The 17,679-nt window shown below is 35.9% G+C and overlaps 1 protein-coding gene across 7 annotated transcripts; it reads right to left on the bottom strand.

The window, feature by feature from the left end:
* Positions 1 to 3,965: 3,965 nt before the first annotated feature.
* LOC110437769 (transcription termination factor 1) lies at positions 3,966 to 17,144 on the bottom strand. 7 transcript variants are annotated; one of them, XM_087254577.1, is made up of 10 exons: positions 17,046 to 17,144; positions 16,335 to 16,969; positions 12,498 to 12,683; positions 9,073 to 9,151; positions 8,849 to 8,973; positions 8,538 to 8,745; positions 7,163 to 7,249; positions 7,006 to 7,071; positions 6,043 to 6,128; positions 3,966 to 5,595 (listed from the first exon to the last, which is right to left on the bottom strand). In XM_087254577.1, the coding sequence occupies exons 2-10, from the start codon at positions 16,912 to 16,914 to the stop codon at positions 5,402 to 5,404; spliced, it is 1,611 nt and encodes a 536-aa protein (XP_087110703.1). In that variant the 5' UTR covers positions 16,915 to 16,969; positions 17,046 to 17,144; the 3' UTR covers positions 3,966 to 5,401. The 7 variants fall into 7 exon arrangements, 4 of the variants coding, with proteins under 4 accessions (XP_087110703.1, XP_087110704.1, XP_087110706.1 ...); XM_087254578.2 differs by having other exon boundaries at positions 17,084 to 17,144; XR_015492025.1 differs by lacking the exon at positions 7,163 to 7,249.
* Positions 17,145 to 17,679: the final 535 nt, after the last annotated feature.

Genomic DNA, 17,679 nt, shown 5'->3' with positions numbered 1-17,679 from the left:
GTTGCAACTTTTTTTATACTGTTATAAGGGTCTTAAATTTCTCACCATTGATTTATTAACTTTGAATACTTTTGAAGACCCTGTGGACATCCTGCTTTGGTAACTGAAAGATGTTTTCTGCTGTATTATTTCACTGGTACAGTGAAGTCTCCGCCTGGGGCCACGACCAGACTCGTCCACCTCATACCAGCAGAGCAGTTGGACTGAAGAAACACTGAACAAATTTGTGATCTGCTTTTGTTCTTTCGGATTAATACTGACAATCATGCATTTAATAGTTTATAAATAACACAAGCAATAAAAAAAGCTATTGATTTCATGCTCGAATCTTTGTTCACAAGGTCATCGTTTGGATGGGAAATGATCAGGTGAGGAGAACCCAATTTTCACAACAGTTATATTATGGAGATCCCTAACTTACCATGTACCGTTTCTCAATTTAGCAGCCAAATATCAGGGGCCTGTTTCAGTTAAGTGAAAACTCAGTGTATTTTAACCCTGAAATGAAGGAAACTCTGGGTTTTCCGTTTTAAAATGGCAGGTTTGTTAAACTCGAGAAAGCAGGATATGTCAAGCCTGTTTCTGAAAGAGAGGTAACTTTAACTCAGAGTCAGTTACTGTGGTAACTTTCTCTGTTAACCTAACCTGGTCAGGAGCAGGTTTTATTCTCTAAACTCAGAGTTTCTGTCGGTCTCCACCCCTTTTTTAAAGACGAAGCGGTATTTCTCACCTTAGCTTTACGGTTCCACCTATTTTAATGCTCATTTTGAATATGTGCATAAAAGCGATTGATGGGAAACGTCATGATGCACATAACTTTTGAAAATATGCATAACAAACACGCACATAACTGAGTAGGATAAACTTTTATTCTATAGAAAATATGCGCATAAACTATAATGGAAACTCTATTACTTAACAAATTAGAGTATGTACATTAAAATAAGATCATATGATGATGAAAATGTGTGTGAATGGACAAACCAGCAGGCCAAGCACATTGTAACATGTCTGAAATGTTTTTTTAGTCATCCTAAAATGCCTTAACTGTTTCAGTATTAGTGTATATCATTAATTACCTCATAGCGACTGGAGTGTGTCTCTATCACTTGATCAATAAAAAGGCAGACACACTAGTGCACTGTTGAATCTAATAAAACTGATAAACATTTATAAAAGTTTAGAAAAATGTTATAAACGTCACACATTACATTACTTATTTTATTATACTTAAATATTTTAATACTTTAAATGTAAAATTATGTTAACTTGAACAGTTGTTTTCCCAGGCTGTCTCTGTTTCACTAATGGTTTCCTCTTCAAAAATATATGGTCATATTTGCTATGACTTTGCATGATCACATCAAATTCAGCTGCAGAAAGAAATGATGATTCCTTTTTTTAAGATGTTGCCATGTAATATCTGCGCTCCATTGATAATGCCTTTTTATTGTCACGGTACGCGCGCTTACCTCTGAGTTGGTCTACTCAAAGCTGATTGAACAAACTCAGATCCGCTATTCTGAAACTGAAAACTCTGAGTTTTTAATCTCTCGGTAAATCAACTCAGAGTTCAAGTTTAAACTCTGAGTTGTTTGAACCTCCTAACTGAAACAGGCCCCAGATCCTGCCAGTAAGGATAAGAGGACCCCTTTTGTTAAAGTGAAGCAGGGCTTTGAATTTCCCACCTTCACAGGCTGACTCTTGGGATAGGATCATGACTTCTGGAGTTCTGATACATTTTGTCATTTTAGAATGTTAAATTCTAATTCTGTGGTTATTTTGGCGAAAGTAACATATAACAATTCTGAGACAGTAATATTGTAAGGTAAGGGTTTACTTTTAAATAACAGTAACAAGTAATCTGTATTACAGTTTGGAAGCAACTTGCACAACACTGGTGTGTATACTGCAAATGGCATTTGTGCGTGACTCATCGTTTTAGAAAGGCTTGAACAAGCTCCACCGCAAATACATGAAATAAACCCACTTGGTATTTTTGACTAATGTTGTGAAAAAAAGATTCTGGTCTGCAAAATATTTTAAGTCTCTAAGTCAAACTTTTCAAAAAATGACAAAGTCTGAGATCTCCGAAGCCTTCAGGCAAAGCAGTTTATTGTTACAGCATCAGTAACAACAGAGACAGGTAGTTCGAGTGTCTGCCGAACATAGGCTTGCACACAGTTAAAAATACATTTCTGTGTCTTAATACTCCACCCAAATTTACACATTACACACCTCCATCAACTTCTCCGCTAATGGTATCTTAAATCTCTCAGGTGCCTGCCACCAATAGAATCTCAGGGTCTTTCAGGGGTCTTACCCATCTCCAGTTAAGGTCTTTCCTTCCTGTTTCAAAAGTGATGACTCAGCAAAAAAAAAAACAATGCTCAACAATATATCTTGTTCACTGTCCACTGAGCTGTCAACTGTAAGTTCAGCTGAAGTTCATAGGTACTCATAATTTTTTAGATGTCAGTACAAATGAGAGTGGGTGCACGTGCAGGTGCCTTTTCATGACTTACAGAACAGAACGTAGGTGTCCTTATGGCCTTGCATCCATAAATCTACCCTCAGTGTGACATTAATGCTGCTCTTCTAATTTATCTTCTCATCTCTGATTGCATTTACACAGAACGACTTTTTCATTTACCAAAGCACACATACCTGATAATAATGCAACAGGCATGGGTAATAATACAATAGATAATAATAATAATAATAATAATAATAATACTGAAATCACTCGAATAAGCGTATAAATGAGAGTAATACATTCATCGGAAATTCATCAGAAGACACAATGAATTCCCCAACACTAATGAGCTGTATTTCAGCTTCATCCGAGTCTGTCTCTGTCATAACGCATGATGAGAAGCAGACACGTATGTGCACTGTTGCCAGATATAACAGACTGTTTTCTCTGAATCTGAGACTGAAGCTCTTGCTAGATTTTCTAGAAACATCGCCTGCATCCGAAATCAGCTACTACACTGCAAAAAATGCTTTTCTTGCTTAGATTTTTTGTCTTGTTTCTAGTCTAAATATCTAAAATTTCTTATATCAAGAAGCATTTTCTATACAAGCAAAACATATTGTCTTGTTTTGAGAAATAATATGCCAATATTAAGTGAGTTTTTCTTTAAAACAAGCAAAATAATCTGCCAATGGGGTAAGCAAATTAATCTTGTTTTTTCTTTTGACGTAAGATTAATTTGCTTATCCCATTGGCAGATTATTTTGCTTGTTTTAAAGAAAAACTCACTTAATATTGGCATATTATTTCTCAAAACAAGACAATATGTTTTGCTTGTCTAGAAAACTCTTCTTGATTTAGGAATTTTTAGATATTTGGACTAGAAACAAGACAAAAAATCTAAGTAGGAAAAGCATTTTTTGCAGTGTACTCAGTAGGTACTGCATTTGAATTCAAATATACTACTCTACCGTTATAAAAGTACATTCTAAGCGGTATGAATGCGAGTGGTATCAAAAAGCATAGAATCACCAAGAGGCGACACTCTGGTGCAATATGGGAAACAGCCACTAGATGGCATTTTTGGAATAAAAATTTCAATAGAACAACAGCATATTATGAGTCTGTAAAATAAACTATTAAAATTTTACTGATGTTTCTGATAAATATTACTGATGATTGTGATAATAAGTGTTGTATTGTCGTCTTTCAGGTTGTATCTCAGCTTTAATGCACTTTTTAAACAATTAAATAAAAAACAAAGCAGCTGCTTGCCATCGCGACAGCAGTAAGATCCAATCGACAGCTGACCGCTTTCACTCCAAAATGGCGGAATCCTAAAATATAGCTGACAAGAAGAAAATATTTTATGACTCCAGACACTTCTTTAACACAGTGGCATTATGCAGTGATTGAAGCAATATGTTTTTTTAAGCCATTTCTAGACTCAAATCGTATGTGGATAACAGTACCTGTGAAAGCTCATTGCTTAGAATCAGAAAGAGCTTTATTGCAAGTTCACACATACGAGGAATTTCTTTTCATGACAGCTTTTACAGCGCAACAGAATTACATACCGGACAAAAAAAATATCATAAATATATTTTAAGATTAGAAGTAGCGAATTCAAATATACAAATTGACAAGTGTGTGTACAGGTACATTATTATATTCGTCATATGCACAGCTGTTGTGTGTAAATTAGCATTTAAAGTGTGTTGTTAAATAAGTGTATTTGATTATAATAAGTGTATAGCAAGTAGTGTTGTTGGTTCTACAATTATTATTATCAAGTGTTCATGAGATGGATTGCCTAAGGGAAGAAACTGTTTCTATGTGCTCAAACACACTGCCGTCGTCAAGGGTTGTTGCTAGATCAGATATGTTTGAGGCTGAAAGTATTTAAATTATTCCTAAAATATTGTATTTTATTAACATCTACCCCAACCGTCACAGTACTGTAAAAATATTAATTATTGTTATACAGTGTTACAAAAATGATGCTATATTGACGTGCGTATGCGCAGCTGTATCCTATCGAGAATACATATGTTGGATAAGTTGGCGGTTCATTCCACAGTGGCGACCCCTGATGAATAAAGGGACTAAGGCGAAGGAAAACGAATAATTTAAAATTCAAACTGACTATACTTTTACTTGAGTACAATAAATATATGAATTGCAGTTCAGTGCATCTGATATTACTGCCAATAATGTATTTTCCTCAAGCTTCCTCATAGTAAGCAACTGGTTTGTTTCAGGTAGAAGTAACTTATATATTAAAAGGGTTTAAAAAGAGGCTTGCCTTATCTCTAGATAACATTTGTATGGATTTATTGATTCATAATTGTAGAAAGAAAATAATCTGACCTGCACATTCTAATGGCCTGTTTTAATTAAGCGGTATACGATTTAGTACAGTATGTTATTTTTAGATGACGCGGTGGCACAGTAGGTAATGGTCACCTCACAGCAAGGTCACTGGTTTGAGTCTCGGCTGGGTCAGTTGGTATTTCTGTGTGGAGTTTGCATGTTCTCCCTGTGGGTTTCCTCTGGCTGCTCTGGTTTTTCCCTCACAAATCCAAAGACATGCAGTACAGTTGAATTGGGTAGGCTAAACTGTCAGTAATTGTATGTGTATGTATGGTAGTTTCCCAGTGATGGGTTGCAGTTGGAAGGGTACTGCTGCGTAAAATATATGCTGTATAAGTTGGCGGTTCATTCCGCTGTGGCGACCCCGGATTAATAAAGGGACTAAGCCGACAAGAAAATGAATGAATAAATGCTATTTTTGTCCAACTCCACTGTCAAATGTCCAGAAAACCTTTTAAAATATCTGTTTATTTACTGCTAAATTAACTGACATGTACAACTTGAAATTAGATTTTAAGGCCTGTAATATTTACACTGTTGGCTCACAGTTGATTAAGTTGAGCTGTTGCTCTCCTGCTGGCCAGTCTCTTCATCACTGTCACAGCAATCTTCATCATTAATGTCCTGAAAAATTCTTGAAAGCCGGAACCGCTGCTTCTGCTCTAGCTTGAGATCACTGCCATAACGGTATTCACATTTTGACTGCAGGCCTGGAAGAGTCTTCTCATACAGAAAGGTAACGATCTCTGAAAGACAACCCAACAGACATGCATTAAAAGGCAATTCAAACTCCTGCCACTACAGGCGCTACTACTTTTTTAATCAAACAACTGTTTTAATCGTACTCCAAAAATAGTTTTAACAAGACTGTTTTTTTTTTTTGGCAACTTGAGTTTCCATCTCTGAAGTGTACTATGGAAAACAAAAGAAAGCAGTGTAGACCATTTCAATGTGGTCTTGTCATTGGCCCATGAACATTTCCTGCTTGTTCTTAAACTATTTCATAACTGTAACAAGAGGCAATTCAATCTTAACTTAATGTTAAAACAGCTATCATAATGTTATGTATTAATATGTGGCTCTTTTTTGGATTCTTGAAAGCTATAAAAATTAAAAATGTATAACAGGAAATTGGTTGGGACAATTGTTTTTGTTTACATCCCTCAAATTGGTCTGTAAGAGAAAACACCAACCTCTAAAACACTTGTTTTTCCAACCTGGAACATAGCGGGCTTTAAGATGGCGCCATCTTAACTGAGCATATGCTGGAGGGACATCCCTATGAGACAAAGAGGACAAAGATGAGACGCCAAATATGATTAAATCACCAGCTGCATTATTATGCCCGAACAAGAGGAATTCCAACAAAATATGTTTTATAGTAAGAGCAGGCTGGCAAGAATTACATTTAGGTGGGTCTTCGGTATTGAGTAAATACAAATAAGTTAACCTAGAATGTCCAATTCGACATTTAGTATAGAAAGTTTGATCATGTCTGGTCTCAAAATTATAATTTGCTAAGTGTCTTTCATTTATTTTCAGGTTTATTTAATGTCATTTATATTTATGCAGTTTTCCCATTCCCTTTAAGTACACTGTTTTCCACAAAGGCATCCTTGGGTGCTGAAGTGAAGTTTCATAAAATAATTTCGAGAGGAGCACGTGATATGATTGTGCACTGCTGGCCACTCATCCGTAATCAGAAATAATCCAATCAGAATGATCCTAGCTTAATATAAATGGATCACTTTCTCCTTATTGCTCTATCTTCTTTCTGGAAGAATCCCCCCTTCCACCCCATCTCCTCCTTTTTCTCCCCTTCTAAAGGGGGAGCGATCGAGACCTACCTGATCTCGGATCCCCTGATATGCTTCTAAACCAGGCGGGAGCCCTGGGCTCATATATCTCCGAGCTCAGGGTTCTCTCCCGGGACAGCAAGCTAAACCTGCTATAAATGCCAACCATATCTAAGTGGGAACTCTTGAATTATAATTGGGTAAACGGGCAGTGGGCAGGTTATAGAAACCAAAACAAAGACAGACATTCTGACACAGAAAACATATTTCTTTAAACTTGAACATTATTGAGAACTAACAAGATTCTACCTGGAAGTAATGGATTTACTCTTCCAGATATATTCAGCAAATAATTCTCACCCAAAAACAGCTGTGAGATCCTCCCAGTCGACATCCACAGCATCCTCCACTTGCATTTCATACATTCTGTGTCAACAGATTTTTGAAAAAGTACAATTCAGGAAAAACGTTAAGGCAATATGAGAGCAATACAAACATGTAAATCAAGATCTCCTACGCCCTAATAAGTCTGATTTTGGCCTCCTGAGCTATCTTTCCTTTAAATGTAATCCCTGGGGACATCCGTGCAGTAAGTATAGACATCCTTTGGGGTAAATCAGAAAAATTAGGACAATGTTGAAAAACAAATGCATGAAAATAACAGAATATACTGTAATGGCTCGTTTCCACTGAGTGGTACCGTACGATACAGTTCGGGTCGGTACGGGTCACCTTTATCAGGCTTGCGTTTTCACTACCAAGGGTACCCTTTTGTTGGGCGTGGTGTACGACAAAGTTTCAGTTGCATTATTCTCGCTAGAGGAAATGTCTACAATAAAGCTGTACGGGTCGCTCACATATTATATGAGCAGCACTTCTCACAAAACAGATGCTTTACACACAGAAATACTTGTTTATAAATGTTTATTACTAACTTTTCTATGAACAGGATTTGATTATAACTGCAGATTAATGACATCGCAAAATGGCCTACGGTAACGTCTGTGATAAATAAATGAACATATATGAACACATACAGCCCCTTAACAGTCTCTGATATGTTACCAACTACAGAAAAACTACACAAAGCAGACATGTCATCCTTATTTAGGTTTAAAACAACACAAAATATAGCCTACAGTCAGACCTCTCATCTGTGTCTGTAATCTATAGCAGCACATGTAGCCTCTGTTAGGGAGTAATTCCATCATTCCCTGTTCATATTAGTCCAAAAGGTGATGATAACAATTAAAACAAGGCAGTTTGTTCAAGTTTGCTGAAGAAATAATGTGCTCTTTTTTCCGGCTTCTCCTTTATTTCACACTTCACTCTCGCGTTTTTCAGTGTCTGACAGGATCGGGTTTTAAAAGCACGTCAATAACCAAGCGCACGTTTTTTATCATCAGCTCAAGAAGTTTATTTCAGATATAGACGCGCGGCGAGCGCTAGCAAGTAAGTGAAACCCCTTGCGCTTCAGACTGGCTCATAAAAAACTCTGAGGCACAGGGTAGATTCTGCTATACTCCATGGCTTTGTGGCTGTTCATCAAGACAACGACGATCGACCATGGCTCGTTATTATATGTATATATAATTCTGCTGTAATCTCTCGGCTGTATGTGTATTTTAAACATGACGGGTTTTTTGCTTTCATTCTAGCTAGTTGCATAAGCGAATGGCGGATCTCTGTAAACCAATAGCGTTCAGCTGCACGTCTAGCTCCGCCTTTTGATACCCTTTCTCATGTTTGTTACCCTTTCGAAAAGGTGCCGAATAAGTGGTATGGTACGGTTCGGTACGCCTTTGACAGTGGAAACGGCCATAAAACCGTACCAAACTGAACCGTACCATATGGTACTACTCAGTGGAAATAGGCCAGAAGTGCTCTCTCACCATTTATCTCTGCATCTGTTCCAGCATCGAGTTTTCACCTGCTCAGCAATTTTGGTCCAGGGCAATTTTTGGTACAGTATTTCTCTACTGACTCTTTTCGGTCTCTTTTTATTAGGGTTGGCAGATTTCAGCACAGATACAACATGGTCACGCACAGCCCTTAAAAGCCTCTGCACCTCCTTTGTTGTCCACGGTCCCCTTCTTTTACCTGTGTGATGAATAATGATGATATTAAAACAACTATAAACGTCAATAACCTGCAATCGACAGCATAGTTGAAGAATATGAGAGGCTCCATGAATTAGACTTACTAAGGTGTGAAAACCGCTTCTCAAGGGAGTAAGAACTTCGATCTGTCTTTTTAGAGATCTTTTGCCAGTCCTTGCCATATCGTGCATGATACTTCAGCAGTGATTTGTCTTCTTTTTCAGTAAAACTTTTGAGAAAAGGAAGAAATCACTGAGGTTAAGCACAGAACAAAATTTCAAGCAGAGTAGAACTATGATATGATCCATGTAAATAATATTCTACTTACTTTCCCTTATTGTTTCTATCATCATAAATCTTTGTTCCACGGGTGTAAACATCATGACAAGGCCTGGGAATTCCTTCCGCTTATCGATTTTGATTTAGAAAAAAGAAGAACAGCTTTATTGAGCAACAAAATGTCAAATTCTCAGCATAGTTTCTTATAATGTTCAATATGCACTCATGTCTTTATTAAAGAATTCATCACTACTCACTTTAAAGCTCTACTAAATGTAAATGGCTTCATATCATAAGACAAACATAAGCTATATTAAAGGGCACCTATGGTAAAAAATCTACTTTTCAAGCTGTTTGGACAGATCTGTGTGTTGGTATAGTGTATAGACCGTCATACTGGGGTGATATGAACACACACAGTCCTTTTTTTTCAATTTAACTACAAAAAAATGGTCGGCCAATTGGAGCTGTTTTCAAATCGATCGCACCATTACGTAGGTGTGCGATCCCCCCGCCCACTGAATTGATTGACAGCTGCGCGCATTAACATGTTCCGGTAGTCACCTGTATATGTCAACAAGGGCAAGCAGTCATACGCAAAGCAACCGGGAATAAAAGGTCTGTTCTGTTCGCTAGCATCAGCAATCATCATCAAATGTGATTAAGAGTAAGTTTCACATGTTTAAAGTGTTTTAAAACAGAGTATGTGTGTAATTAATTACAGCGTTTTACTTCAGCTTTACTTCATCAGCACAGCCGCGTGTCAGAACAATTATAAAAGAAGACGCTTCAATCCCGGTTTGTGGAAGTTAAATCAGGTTTATTTTGTACATTAGCATAACAGATATCCACACAGTACTTGAGGTTAGCCTTAACTAAGCTAAGCGCGCTCTGTCTGCCTGCCTGCGTGCGTGCGTGCGTGCATGCGTGCGTGCGCGCGTGTGTGTGTGTGTGTGTGTGTGCGCGTGCGTTAACTTTGTAACGATATTGACTCATCAATGCAACTTCACAATACTGATTAGTAAAGGTTAGTTCTTACTGTAGTATCTCACAAACGCTACGTGAGACCTTCTTCCCTTAAGTCTGTCTGTTGTCTGACGCAGCTGAGGGAGGAGGCATGTAGAAATAGTGGCCGGGAAAGACTCGTCTTAAAGGCGCAGTACGACAAAACCACCCCCTGCTGGAAATCAGTTTAAAACAGCATCTTGTAAAAGGTATAATGAAAAATCTGATGGGTATTTTGATCTGAAACTTTATATACACATTCTAGAGACGCAAAAGACTTGTATTAAATCTGAAAAAAGGGGTAACCTAGGTGCCCTTTAATAAAAAATCTTTCTCTATGAATCCATTTAACGCAAGGGAACAGACCTCCTGAACAGACAATTCACTCAAAAATACAAATTTGCAACCAATTAATTGTGTACATATTGTGAAATTTTAAATTGTGAAATATATATAGCAAAATTTGCCATGTACTTCTGAAATGAGGCAACAGACACATGTAAAGTGCTGAGTGTTAATGCATCAAGTCATATCACTCAGCTCATAATAAACTTCTAAACAAAACTCATGTATTGATATTATCTCCTGCCCATGTTTTTATATACATTAAACCAACCATTAACCACTCTTAATACATCTTTGTCTGTAACAATTGTTGCATATAATTAAACTTTTGCATATGTTTTATTCACAACACAACTCAGGAGCTGTTAGGGTCTGATGATACACTAAATCACTTATGTACTTTTACAGCACTGTTTAATTCAGTAGTATCTTCGCTATATTCATTCATTTAGTTTTTCCTTGTAGATTTATTTATTTTTGGCTGTTCTTTTTCCATACTGAGACAGTGACCCTTAACCATGATACAAACCAGACACGGTTTAATTTTAAAATGGACTAAATTTGACAAAAGATGTGCTCTGATTGTTTATTATGAAGCTACTTAAATTATAAGACTGGTAACGACCCATCTGATTTACAGTGAGAATACAGGTTGAAATGCAGCTCGACTTTACTTGTATACCAATATTGTGAACAAATAGCAAAGAAATTTCACACCCACCGGCAACTTTATTAGGTACACCTTACTAGTACTGTGTTGGACCCTCTTTTGCCTTCAGAGCTACCTTAATCCTTAGTGGCACAGATTCACAAGGTACTGGAAATATTCCTCAGAGATTTTGCTCCATATTGACATTACAGCATCACACAGTTGCTGCAGATTTGCTGCACATCCATGATGCGAATTTCCCGTTTCACCACTTCTTAAAGGGGCTCTATTGGATTGAGCTCTGGTGACTGTGGAGGCCATTTGACTACAGTGAATTCATCATCATGTTCAAGAAACCAGTCTGAGATGATTCACGCTTTATGACATGAGTGTGTTATCCTGCTGAAGATGGGTACACTATGGTCATAAAGGGATGGACATGGTCAGCAACATTACTCAGGTAGTCTGTCATTGGAATGATGCTCAATTGGTACTAATGAGGACAAAATGTGCCAAGAAAATCTCCCCCACACCATTACACCACCAGCAGCCTGAACCGTTTATTCAAGACAGGATGGATTCATGCTTTCATGTTGTTGACACCAAATTCTACTATCCGAATATCGCAGCAGAAACGTTTTTCCAATCTTTTATTGTCCAATTTTGGTGAGCTTGTGCCAGCTGTAGCCTCAGTTTCCTGTTCTTAGCTGACAGGAGTGGCACCCGGTGTGGTTTTCTGCTGCTGTAGCCCATCTGCCTCAAGGTTGGATGCGTTGTGCATTCAGAGATGCTCTTCTGCATACCTCAGTGGTAACGAGTGATTATTTGAGTAACTTGCCTTTCTGTCAGCTGAAACTAGTCTGGCCGTTCTCCTCTGACCTCTACCATCAAAAAGGCATTTGCGCCCACAGAACTGCCGCTCACTGGATATTTTCTCTTTTTCAGTCCATTCTCTGTAACCCTAGAGATGGTTGTGCGTGGAAATCCCTGTAGATCAGCAGTTTCTGAAATACTCAGACCAGCTCGTCTGACACCAACAACCATGCCACATTCAAAGTCACTTAAATCACCTTTCTTCCTCATTCTGATGCTCGGTTTGATCTGCAGCAGATCAGCTTGAGCATGCCTGCATGCCCTAATGCATTGAGTTGCTGCCATGTGATTGGCTGATTAGAAATTTGTGTAAACGAGCACCTGGTACCTAATAAAGTGGCCAGTAGCCTACTTCCATAATAATGTACTAGACTAGTACAGACTAGAATGTACATATTTGTATGGCTCTAAATGTCTTTATTGACACATTGCTGCAAATTTTCAGAAAAGGTGCCATAAACACGGTCTTCAAAATCAGATATAAAATTGGTCACTTGAAATCAGAAATATTTTCTGGGAAATTCTACTACCCACCTAACATATTGTGTTTAAACTAAACAAAAGGATGATAACCTTACACACATAAGAAGTTAAACACTCACCAATCCTTTCAAAAAACCTGTACTTCCTTTTTAACTTTGCCAGTTTCTTGGTATTGTTTGGGAACCGTTTGGGATGAAAGAGCATGGCCGCATCTTTCACTTGTGTGAGGGCCAGAAAGTCGCTTACGTTCTGTCTTAACCTCTCATTTTCTGCTTTAGAAAATCTTCCATGTCTCAGTGCGATCCCTGTGACATAAGAGTAAAAGGCAAAGCATAACTTTTTTATGAACACTTTTTTAAGTTTAATAAAGCAGTACTTTTATGTGAATGTTTATGTATAATGATGTGCTTTATACTACATTTATATTTATAAATATGCTGCTTTATAAATGTTGTAAAGATACAAACATTTGACTTCACTTTGATGCCTAAATTAAATGGAGCCCTCACTTTTAGTTTATCGACACTGCAGTGTTTCTCTCGGCTGAATAGTTGAATATAAACATTAAAGAAATGCTAAATATATTTTGTGAACAGTCAAGCAATAAAAACAATATAATTGTTGTAGCTGGTGAGTTTAGCTTAATGTCGTTATATGTTTAAATAATGCTTTATACAGTGCCCAGCACATATAACACAGACAACCTTTAAAATCTGTCATATCTTTAGGATGCTTTACAATAATATATTTGTGCATATATATTAGATTAACAGTCACTGACTAATGGATAAAATATTAATTTTCAAAATGGGGTGTACTCATTTATGCTGCGCACCGTATGTTTTAACAAGCGTTGGTCCACAATAAAATGTTTTTTTGTAAACAAACCCAAAGTATATACAGCACAGATGTCCAAACTAGGGCCATCTGAGAAGAGAGGGAGAATTTTGGGGAGGGTTGGGGTTAATGCTTTTAATACACTCTGTCACTTTTAATTTAAAGTAAAAGTATAACTTGAGTTGTTTCAGCCATGTAAGTTTACTGGGCGTTCTGTATTTTTATAATAATTGTTTTGTTTTGATAATAAGCTATCTAATATGCATTATAAGCAATATCTTCCTAATTTGAGTTCAACTTGTTTTCAGAAAGGTAAGGTCAATTTACTTGTGTATACTGTTTGCTCTAGAGAAAAATGAGTATTTCATTTGTGAATATTTAGAAAAATTAATTTAAATATGTGTTAAGTTAATGTCTTTTTAGTTCCTTTTTTTAACTAACAATCACTGCATTTTAGCAATAAGAAGCTACGATGCAGATTATCGAGCTGAAGCTTGAATACAAAACTAAACCGCAAATCAAATCGCAATATCTGTCAAAAAAAAATGTAATCACAATTAGATATTTTACCCAAATCACGCAGGCAATGGCGTAGAATTGGCATGGACGGAGGGGACGTGTCCTCACCAATATCCACCAATTGCTGAAATGTCCCTACCAATAACTTAAACGACTTCAAAATAAAGTGATGCTCCATCAACTCTTAACCTACACTTGCACCAAGTCAAGTTCACCGTGATACTATTAACTAAGACTGTGCAATTAATTAAAATTCAGTTTTGATTTTGGCCTCTATGATTATAACAAAACAATAATTGAGATAAAGCAGTTAAATTGCATCAAACACCTCTCTAAATTTCTCTACACTCATTACTCCTCAAAGCCACACTGCAGTAAAATCGTGTAAATTGACTTTTGCAGCATGGGACAGGATTGTTATTTGTATTATTAAGTGTTTGTTTTATATTACTATTACTTTATTATTATTAAGTACTTTAATCATGTTTTTAAAAGTGTGAAACAGAATTTGTGCTGTTCATTGCAGCTCTAGGGACATCCCCACCAATGTCAAGAGTGAATCTACGCCCTTGCGCACAGCCCTGCCGCAGACACCCTGCATTGACATGAAAACCAAAACATGTCCCTGTTCCTGCTTAATCTCACATGTATTTATTTTTATTTTTTATAATTATTAGTTTTTAAATATCAAAAAAGACAGACAGACAGACAGACAGACAGAATGACTGACAGACTGACAGACAGATAGATGGGCCATTCTTCAACTACGGGAACTTTTAGCCTCGTGAAGTTGAGTAAAAAAAACTTGTTCAAAATTAACGTAACAGCCTCATAAATTTAAACAATTTGTATAATTTTAAGATCTGTAAAAGGACAAACTTGGATAAGAAGAGAAACATTTTTTATCGTGAACTGAACAAATGTCATTTCCACCACATCTCAATATACAGCTTTTATTTCAAAATGAATTAAATTATGGCAGTCAAACAATGTCTAGGATGCTTTTTGTATCTAGTTCTTTCCACTATATAATAATTATACATTTGTCAATGATATACATTACTGGTATGCTGAATTGTACACCTGTCACACTCTAAAATTTTAAAACTTAATTTGGTTAAGAGCTTATAAAAAAAAAAATTAATCAACTGAATTTGTATATTAAATAGAGCATGCACTTATACATTGTGAATACACTTTTAATGTGTGATGACAACTTTTTAAATATTGTTTTAAAAGTGTGTGTGGTGATGGAAATGACAGTGGTGGAAATTACATTTTAACAGTTTATTCTGAAAAAATGAAAGATAGCTTCACCGATTAGCTTTGAATTGATGCTAGCCTTTTATGTAAACAAAATATACTTATTTACCTTAATGTTGCTTGGTTTTTAAAAACATCTTTGAAGGAATAGCATATTCGGAAATGACATAGAATAAATGTATTTCCTTATCAAGCAATATTTACCTTGATTTTTCTTCAAGTGTTGTTGATGAACAATTAAATTCCCTTCATCTTAAACATATTCTCAGATGGCACTATTCATTTTCATAGATACCACCTAAATAATCTTTTACACAAAATTTTTAAAGCGACATTACAGTGTTGTGGTGGAAATGACACTGATACTGTGCCACAGCTATATTTTGTATAAAAAAATAGTATTAATAATAGTCTCTCATTAATAACTATGAAATATTTCACCAGTGCTTCATTAAGATACATGAATAGATACCAGATAAATAATATTTTAAAATGTTACTTTCAAATGTTGGAGTTTAAAATTCTGGGTGTGCGACAAGGTGAAAACAGTGATTTTGACACCTAAAAGGAGGTTGAATAATATGAAGAAAAAAAAAACATAATAGAAAGCTAGTAAAATTGTTAAGTAAGTTTTATTGTTAGTTTGACAAAGAAAGAGAAATTTGAACAAAATTAAATATATTTTTGGATAAATATATATAGGACATAAAAGTGCATATATATATATATATATATATATATATATATATATATATATATATATATATATATATATATATATATATCATATTTTTATATATATTTATATTGATACATCTGTTAAAATATCCAAAACAACTGACCACAGAGTTATGGGATCAGAAAATATCAATCAGTAAACATTTTTTGTACTTTAAATAAGAAAAATAAACATGCGTTATGGATGTGACCAAAAAAAGTCTGCGAGTTTGCAGAAATTCTGTGAATTAAACTGCACAAACCAAAAGAAAAAATGCTAATCAAAAGGATAAGAGTCGGCTCTCTTTAGAATAAAAATGATTGATTTTATTTAATTTTACAGTTTTGCATTTATGAGGAAAAAGTGTTGTTATGGATGTGACCAATGTGAAATTGCCACTAGTGTGACTTTGATAAATCAAACATAATAGTTTGAAAACACTGACAGATACATTTTTGAGTATTTTTTCCGTATTTTGGTGAAAACTCAATTATTTTCATGGCAAGGTTGACATTTGTATGGAATTGCTCATATATATATATATATATATATATATATATATATATATATATATATATATATATATATATATATATATATATGTAAATAATCTGCTTACCTTGTTTTCTGAATTCCTTGAATCTTGGCAGGTCATATCTGATCATTTTATTAATATCCTGTACGTTATGTGATTTTAACGTAATTTTAGGGCAAAATTCCTTCAGTTCGTCCAGGGACTTTGAATCAACCACAGTTTCATCCTTTGACGCGTGTTTTCTAGTACCATTCATCACATCAGGCGGGCCGCTTTCCTCATCACTGGTGTTTGATCCTTCCTTATGCTCTGTCTTGATTTTAGTCTGTTCATCTTTTGCCACGTCTTCATAGCTTGTTTGTGTCGCAGTTTTTCTCGTTCTCAATCTCATAGAATACTTCTCTTCCCTTGAACCCTGAATCTCTTGTGTTTGTGCTTCATGCTGATCTGAGACTCCATCATCCATCACTGAAGTCTCGCCTTCATTATCCAGCTTTCTCCTTTTCTTTTTACCTGTGTGTGTTTGCAGATTATCATCAGATTCAGTTTTACTGTTTCTCCTCTTCTCCTTCTTTTTACAGCTTTTCTCAGTCTGTTCCTGTGGACTTTCAGTGAGCTCATGCTGCTCTGTAGTTTTACTTCTCTTTTTCATGACGATACACATACAAAATCCAGCTCCTGACGACGCTCTTCAGTCTTGCACGTGCACCGCGCATATACTGATTAACACAACAAACACATTACCATATAAACAATAGACAACATTACAGACACATAGAGAGAAAAATTCGTTACCTGCTTTTTTAGCGGGATGTTTACTAAGCGCACTTTACCTTTTCATTTAATTGAGTAAACAATCTGCGATATTCTCAGCGACACATCAACTATACTGCCACCCTTCAGCCAGGGGAGTCATTACAAAGATATGATTGAAGAACATTGTATATTGCTTTACAAATATCTAAACGTACCTAAATGAAAATAAATATCAAATAGAATGTAAATAGTTTAGGATTTTAACATTTTAAGTTTTGTTTTCTGAATAAATAACTATTTCAGTAAGCTTAAAATGAAAAAAAAAATCTGTCAGAGGACTAAGAAAAACACTTAGTGTTTTTAACAGTTTTATTTATACATTCATTTTCTTTTCGGTTTAGTCACTTAATTAATCAGAGATTGCCACAGTGAAATGAACCACCAACTTATCCAGCATATGATTTCCACAGCGGATGCCCTTCCAGCAGCATCACTGGGAAATATCCATACACACTCATTCACACACACACACACACACTACGGACAATTTAGCCAACCCAATTCACCTACAGTGCATGTTTTTGGACTCGTGTTGTGGGGGAAACCAGAGAACATGCAAACTCCACCCAGCAGAGGCTTGAACCAGCAACCTTCTTGCTGTGAGGCAAACATG

This window comes from Danio rerio, chromosome 5, assembly GCF_052040795.2.
Source record: "Danio rerio strain M-AB ecotype USA chromosome 5, GRCz13ab, whole genome shotgun sequence".
Classification (NCBI taxonomy): Eukaryota; Metazoa; Chordata; class Actinopteri; order Cypriniformes; family Danionidae; genus Danio; species Danio rerio.
Note: the sequence above shows the minus strand (reverse complement) of the source record. Positions and strands in the feature narration are given on the sequence as shown.

Coding starts and splice junctions, on each gene's coding strand:
- LOC110437769 (XM_087254577.1), bottom strand. CDS start 16,914: ATGTGTATCGTCATGAAAAAGAGAAGTAAAACTACAGAGCAGCATGAG. Junction 7,250..8,537: donor AACAGATGCAGAGATAAATG/GTGAGAGAGCAC, acceptor TTTACCCCAAAG/GATGTCTATACTTACTGCAC. Junction 7,072..7,162: donor AAAATCAGACTTATTAGGGC/GTAGGAGATCTT, acceptor CTGTTGACACAG/AATGTATGAAATGCAAGTGG.